Consider the following 7,879-nt stretch of genomic DNA (forward strand, 5'->3'; position numbering starts at 1 on the left):
AAAATCGTAATAATTAATTTTCAACTGTTTAATAAAATTTTAGAAACTATTTAATATATAATTTTATTGTAAAACTTTATTCGTATATTCTTTACGTAAAAATGGAAAAATACGAAAATATGAAGTGATCCTTGGTTAGAAAGATGAAATATATATGAGGATGTAAGGAGCATTCAATGATTCTTCTTTTTTTTTTCTTGTTATAGAAAAATTCTTGTACTTATTTTTAATTTAAACATCGCGAAACTGAAAATAGTGTGACAAGTCCGAGAAGCATGGAAAGAACGCATACAAGGGTCAATGTATCTCTATTGTAATTTGGACAGTACGTTGGTTGCGTGCATCTCCTGAAAAAAAAAAAAATTAAAAAGAAAATACTTTTATCTTCCATCTTTTAATAATACTTAAGAATATTCTTAAGAAATATCAATTTCCTCACAATTTCTCGATAAAGATGACAACGAGCCCCGTAACAACTTTGTCAAAAAATGTTACGATCGAATAAACAATGGCGCTTCGCTCTGTTCGCGGACCAATTATTTCTGCCGTCACGCTCAAGGCTGTGACCATTGTGATTGAGCTTGCACTTCCGATTAAAATCGCCACAATGTATAAAATCGCCTTCGAGGTCCCTCCATATTCCGTAACAGCAGCAGAAATTATACCAATTAACGTGCCCAAAAAGTAACATACCTGAGGAACGATAAACCATTCACGATAATACGTGACGTACTTCTATCAAATGCACTTTTATTTAACATACACACCTTTGTTCCGCATGATTTGTTTATGTACTTTAGTAACAAAGCGGCAACAAAGGAAGATACGTAGGAGGCCAACGGGACAGTGGCGAGGGCTTCTTTTCCATCGATATCCGTTTCTTCTATGTATAATGGCAGATAAACCGTGGCCAAGGTAATGAAAAGTCTGCTCGCCACGTACAGCATAGCCACTCTAAGTAAAATTGTCGTGCCGACCAAAGAGGTTCGACTACTTTGTGAGCTATCGAACAATCTTCTAGCTTCTTCGATATTTCCTTTATGCGATTCGAAATCCTCTAATAAATTTTCTTTTAAAAACACGTGGAACAATATGGTAGCCATCAAACCAATGGACGTTAAAGTCAAAACGATATTCTGCAACGAGAAATTTTTATTAATCATTTAGGAATTTCTCTTAATAAAATTTAAGTATTTAAAAATGTTTCCTTTTTACGACGCAATATCGCTAAGGAGGAACGCCTTTTTTCCCTCCGTTCAATGTATATTATACGACGAACGGTTAGATTTCAATTACATACTCTAAATTTATAACTGTCCTCTTCAACTAATCGCCCCATTGCCTCCTCATCCGTGGGCAGAACTATCCACGTAACGATGAATACTGCAACGGCTGATCCAACTTGAGCGGAATACCTGTATTCCACAAGATCTTTTTATAATGGTGATAAAATATAATAAATATCGGAAGGAGAGAACGATAAATATTAAAACCTTGGAAAATCATACCTTATCGCAGTTAAGTCTGCCCGTGCCAGCAATGAATTCGTTAACGCAGGGATCATGGACAAATGCGATATCTGCACAGCTGCCCATCCAGTTTGAAATACGGCGATGCTGGCCACGTAAAGAAGCATGATACTTACGTGTGATGATTTATTAAACCCACCAAAGATCACTGGGAACGATAGCGTGACCATCACAGATCCGATAATGTGCCAAATCTTTTTCTTCAGGTATCGATCGACCAATACACCGAAGACAGGAGTCATGAAGGCGTCGATGATTTGACCTTAAAGAATAAACATGCTTTAGCGATAGATAAATTTTGCCAAATTTTCTTTTCAATTTTATCTTTCGACCTTGACGATTTTTTTAATTTAAGAAAATTTGATTTCGTGTTTTTTTTTTTTTTTACCCAAAAGTAGAAGACCACCAGCAACGATCGGCTCCAACAAGACCACTCTTTGAAAATAAATCAAGGTGTAGGAGAACCACATGGCTGCAGTGAGATCATTGAAAATATGTCCCAAGGCATAGGCGATTTTCGTCGACGTACTTATTTTCCTCTCCAATAAAGGAGATTGCTCCTCCGCGTTTCTTTCCATTTTCGAAGATTCCATTCAAATTTTCGATCTTGATACGATTCGAGAAACGCTTTTCGAGAAAAAAAAAAATTTTTCGATCCGCTCACTCGTTTCAAGTGAATTCGTTGCGATCATTCAAAGAATTGTCCATTTTTTAGCGTTTCTTTCTGTAAATTAAATTATATTTATTTATTTAAACATTTTCCAGAAAGTATTTTCATATACATATATAAAATTTTAATTGCATTAGTCATTGTTAGAATTAAAAAAATTATTAAAGAATACAAATTTTTATCATATTTTTATCGAATAATACGAAATAAATAATACGATAAATTTGCCGTTAATTGTAATCATAAAAATATTATTATTAACATCGCTTAATTATTGTTCAAAGACACGTGAAGCACGTGTAAACATGTTGTGTAACTTTCAATTAATTACGAGTACAATATATTTTTTGTTTGTGAAAGGACCGTTATATAAATCCGATCATATAAACCTTTATCTCGAAAATATTGCGAATACTTCAAAATTTTAGCAAGTATTCTTCTTTTGAACAAACGTTTTTTTACGTGTCGAGTCAACTTACATTCATTTATTGGTATTTTCATCCGTTTACTTAGTTGCGATAGATCGCGATAACACCGGAAGCGCCGATCAAATCGTTCGTGAATACCGAATATCAATAATAATATTTCGAAAAATCACACATCTGTCCCAATAGCAAGCTTGCCGACACACTGTATAGATCCTAATATTTTTAAGGAAAATTGGCTCGCAATTGTCCTTCCTTTCACCCGGCGAATCAGTTTCTGGATACGATTTCCGCTTAAGGCTATTCACGTCGAAGAAATCCGCGTCGCGGGAAGCTTGTTAGCCGATCGATCGACCACAAGAAACTAGGATACGTTATCTACAGTCCAGGAATCGTTGGCAAAGTGTGCTATTCACAAAACGTTTCACGATTTGATTATATGCCGTGGTATCGAATTCCACACGCCTACCGGATGAGATCGGGTACCGGGTATATTTGTTTTTCGCGATTATTCGCTCTTCCGCTTTTTCTATCGAGGTATCGATCGTTTTTAACCGCGTCGAACGTGGGACGAAACTCTTCGCACCACGATTCACTTTGCCGAGAAGTATTCGAGCGAATCTCGAGATCGGTCACGAACGATGTACGTCAAAAGTGATGTTTACAAGAAATTCACGTGCTCCGTATCGTTACGGATACGAAACGGAATTTATTTTCCATGTATCATCGATAATCATCAGGTGTACGCATTCCGTTCGCGGCCGTGAGCGAAACACGCGTCGACTATCCACGACGTGACCACACGAACGACTGAACTTTCAAATGCGCCTTGTTTCCCGCTTTACGGTTTCAAAGATTATCGATTATTTGATACTGCTGTTTGATAATCGTAATCTTATCGATCATAAATATCCTTTATTCGCGAGATTAAAATTGGCAATGCAGAGAGCTTCAAATGCGACCCACAAACTTTGCAAATAAATGATATCTTAATATCTTAATATTAAATTAATAAGAATCAATGAAAAAGATTATTCTTGAGAAATATATAAAATATAGAAGAGCAATATCTGAAAATATTGTGCAAAATAAAAAATTACTTATTTATTGATTACTTATTTTAACTGAAAAAAGTATTTTCTACGACCGTATATAAATAACGTTTGAGACAAACTTCTTATAATTATAATTATAATAAGAAATTTTTGATATACAAGTATAAAATGGTTTCGTGTTCGAAAGTTGGGAAGTTGCTCAGAATTTTGCGTTCGGTGTATAGTGTGTAATTAATGCGTATGTAGGTGAATGTAAAGGTGTCCCATAGATAGACAAGAGAGACTCTGTAATCCAATCTCGTTTAAAAGAAACGGGAGAGAGAGCGCATGTTGAGAAATCGATACCGAACAAGTTCTTGTACGGTCTCTCTGTTAGACGGTCTTGGAGACTATATCGTCTTCAGAGTTCATTCACCGGCAGAGTAAACCAATCTCAAAGCAAATTATCTTAATTCAGTTAATATTTTATTGAATGAAACGTATCAATTTCATATCTTTCATGATTGCTTCTTAATATTTCTACCATTTTTTACAAAATTATATGTTTATTTCGAACGAGTTTAGATATACAATTGGGAATTAAATATATTTATTTAATCGCGATGTATGCCTTAATTTATATAATTTAATTTATATTTTCAATTTGTTTCTTCTTAACTAACTTACATTTAGTTGTATACGTGATTGAATTTTTTTTTCATCTATAACAAATACTTTTTTTTAATTTTTTTTTTCTTTTTCATAAAAATTATTATATTTTCGAATATGTTATTGTTTGATTGAAAACAATATAAAATTATTTTATATTTCGAATTCATTTTCGAAATAAAGAAACTTATGATTAATAAATATTCGCCTAAGAAAATACACGATAAGAAGTATGTTCAAATATCATGATAAAAATAGCGTAAATGTTTTACAATACTAATATCTATATACATAAATTACTTAGGCATATTTGATATGGCGAATATATTTAAAATCGTTTCAATATTGTTATAACAATCATGTATCCTATTAACTTATGCGTTACTGACAATTGCAAATCAGATAGATTGCTGATTAGAGAATAAATAGAGAATCATATGTAATATCATTTACATGTAAAATGCATATAGGTATGATAATTATAAATCATTCTGTTTCAATTCCATATTAATTATAATTTTTTTCTTTCAGAAGCAGCATATTCAGTGCCTTCAAACTGCCTTAAGTGTATCTGTAAATATATTTTACTTTCACTTAATAATATAAGTATCATCAATTGCGTTGATACCATAAGTTTAACTTAAGTAATAAGTCATAGTTACCTGTAAATGTAAATTTACTTCTGCCGCTCGACTTAAATATGGAAAATTCCCACCACTTTTTAAATGGGCCAATTTAGCATTTGGATAACATTTATACACTTCTTCTCTCACCGAATTCGATAATGCGTACTCGTCAAAAACATCTATAATGGTGATAGGTAAGTGACATATTTTTTGCGGTTGTACGTAACAATTGACACAATTCATCGTTAATCGAGACGCTAACTCCGGTTGCGTTAAACTTTCCAACTGGAAACAGATGTAATATTCATGTAATTATTTTCAAGAATAATAAATGATAAAGAAAAAATATTCACGAAATACATACTCTTTCTACCATAAAATCAATCGCCTCAACAATCTCTCCGTCCACCTTATCCGTTACAAAGTTTCCCATTAACATCTTTTTTAATACCAATGATGGCAAAATCCAAAAGCTACGATTTGAATTGATTAAGAATAGTTACACGCAAAAATATTCGAGATAACATATCGCGTTTTCTTGTACTTATCTCGAAACAAGCGAGAATCAAACGATGAAATATGACGAATTCGTTTGACTTTATAGTTATAGTTAAAAAAAAAAAAACGTATGATTATACGTTACTAGTAATAGAAATAACATAATTGGTATATACTTACATTGTCGCGGAATCATTGTAACTAAACACCGACGTGTCCGTGAACGAGTTACATAAAACCAACGATACTACTCTAGGACAATGAGCATTCACTTCGGTGAATTTTTGCGCTAGAAACCCACCTAAAAATAAGTATTTCAATTAAGATATCGAAGATACATCTCTTGTCATATCGGATATGAAATTTTGTTCGTACGTTCTAACCTAATGAAGCGCCGAAAAGATGCACCTTATCTAATTCCATGTAATCCAAAAGTTTTCTGAATCCATCACACCATTCTTTAACGTTCCAATACACGGGCGGTTCAGCCTGAAATATTATTTTACATCAATCATTTATTACATTACACAAAATTTATACGTATCTCAAAGTTTATAAAAAAGTTTGTAAAACTTACAGATATAATTCTATATCCTTTTGCTGCTAAGCCCAGTACTTGTTTAAAAAAAATATCGGCTGTCCCACTAACCGGTGGAAGACATATAAGTGGACATTTAATGGTTTTTGGACTAGAATCGTATACTTTCCATCCCTAAAAGATTATTATTATTCTTATCGGATATAAAAACAGTTTCCATGTTTCAATACTACCGTTAAATATTTCAAATAAAGATAAAAGAAATCCATGTTTCGTTTAGTTTGTGTGATTAATGATAATATTGATAGCAATATTTCGATTTTAAAGCAGAAATCGAACACAATATAATATAAAATAAATATTGTTATTCATCAAAAAAATATTCAATACTTATTGACTTTCGATCATGGATTCGATTATATCTTTAGATATAAGATTTGTTTACGATAGTTCTAGTCGTGAGGTCATCAGATATCAATTTTAAACGTAATCTTGTTAAACAAAATCTTCAAAAGATTCGATATAAAATTAAGCTTAACAATTACCTTAGTACCATCGGCATCAACGACGATTTTTCTAAGCGGGACGGAACTACGAAAGCTGAGATATTCCTGTGATCGAGAAAGCTCGCTCGTACACGACATTTTTTTTATTGCTGTCGATTATATTTAATGTTTATCGTTGCTTATCTTCGAAATACCAATATCTATAAAAAAGACAAAGAAAAAAAAGAATAAAATTATTCACGATTATTTAAAATTATATATGGGAGATTATTTTTAAATGATTAAAATATAAATTAAGATTTATTTAAAATTTAAGTAACGAATAGAAATACGTAATGCTTACAGTTGTATATTCAATATTAGATTAAATTACCTCAAGAGCAGGTTACGTGTCGGACGGTTCTTTTTATATTGTTACTCCTAGTAGACATCCTGAATACGTAAAGGTTATTATAGGAAAATAACCGAGTTATCCAGTAATTTCAAAGGTCAAATTACTTTAATAGCACTTGTTTGTGAGAATATCCCAACAGTTCTGTTAAGTTTACACCCCCTTCCGAGCATCGTCGTCTTTTGTCTCTCTCATTCTTTGCATAAGATTCGTTATATTGTCACTACCGAAAGTATCAATGCGCATGCGCATATGCATCGTATACGTATACGTTATTATATCATGTTGGTATAGTCATAGTTCATTTTACCATATTATGGTTAATATCGTATCATTTTCTATGTGCCATTGAAATTTGAAAATATATTCAGATAAAATTTATATGAAATTATATTCTAAAATGTAAGTATTTTAATGTAAGTTTATTAAAAGTTAAAAATTTTAACTCAATAATTAAGAAATTCATATTTTTTTATTTTTTTTTTTTCTATCGAATAGTTCTATTAGTTCACCGCTAGATGGTATTTCAATGTCTATAATTTACTAATTTTTTTCAATATTAAATTTTATTATTGAATCTTTTTATTTATTTAATTATCCTATTATCTTAAAGAAACAAGGGGTTCCAAATTAAATAAATTGATAACATTGATAATGATAATGAAACGATAAAAGATTTCCAGAGTTTGTAATAAAAAAATTTCATTAGATGATAATACTATCTCGTTCACTTGTGACAATATTTATATAAACATATGATATAAACGATTGTTTATTACATTATATACGATATAGCAAGTTTTTTTATATTATTTTTTAATTTAAAATAACCACAATCACTTAATGAATATGAATATATTCTACCAGATGGCAGCAGTAGTGAAACTGAAGTGACAAAAATATTTATTTTTGTACGTAGTTATTATCATCCGTTAATAATTGGTTGTAAATTCTTATAAATTGTTATTTTATATCGTGTTATTTTGTATTTTT

At 31.4% G+C, this 7,879-nt stretch overlaps 2 protein-coding genes across 3 annotated transcripts; both read right to left on the reverse strand.

Annotated features, from left to right (window-relative positions):
* Positions 1-53: 53 nt before the first annotated feature.
* LOC102677696 (major facilitator superfamily domain-containing protein 12-like) lies at positions 54-3,211 on the reverse strand. The gene is made up of 7 exons (XM_006612375.2): positions 2,679-3,211; positions 1,918-2,253; positions 1,509-1,791; positions 1,301-1,415; positions 768-1,136; positions 440-693; positions 54-347 (listed from the first exon to the last, which is right to left on the reverse strand). The coding sequence occupies exons 2-7, from the start codon at positions 2,120-2,122 to the stop codon at positions 227-229; spliced, it is 1,347 nt and encodes a 448-aa protein (XP_006612438.1). The 5' UTR covers positions 2,123-2,253; positions 2,679-3,211; the 3' UTR covers positions 54-226.
* Positions 3,212-4,284: 1,073 nt separating this feature from the next.
* On the reverse strand, positions 4,285-7,140 carry LOC102677471 (maspardin-like). 2 transcript variants are annotated; one of them, XM_006612373.2, is made up of 8 exons: positions 6,869-7,140; positions 6,535-6,695; positions 6,029-6,163; positions 5,835-5,940; positions 5,632-5,752; positions 5,318-5,426; positions 4,990-5,238; positions 4,285-4,898 (listed from the first exon to the last, which is right to left on the reverse strand). In XM_006612373.2, the coding sequence occupies exons 2-8, from the start codon at positions 6,631-6,633 to the stop codon at positions 4,839-4,841; spliced, it is 879 nt and encodes a 292-aa protein (XP_006612436.1). In that variant the 5' UTR covers positions 6,634-6,695; positions 6,869-7,140; the 3' UTR covers positions 4,285-4,838. The 2 variants fall into 2 exon arrangements, with proteins under 2 accessions (XP_006612436.1, XP_006612437.1); XM_006612374.2 differs by having other exon boundaries at positions 6,839-7,139.
* Positions 7,141-7,879: the final 739 nt, after the last annotated feature.

This window comes from Apis dorsata, unplaced genomic scaffold (assembly GCF_000469605.1).
Source record: "Apis dorsata unplaced genomic scaffold, Apis dorsata 1.3 scaffold_111, whole genome shotgun sequence".
Classification (NCBI taxonomy): Eukaryota; Metazoa; Arthropoda; class Insecta; order Hymenoptera; family Apidae; genus Apis; species Apis dorsata.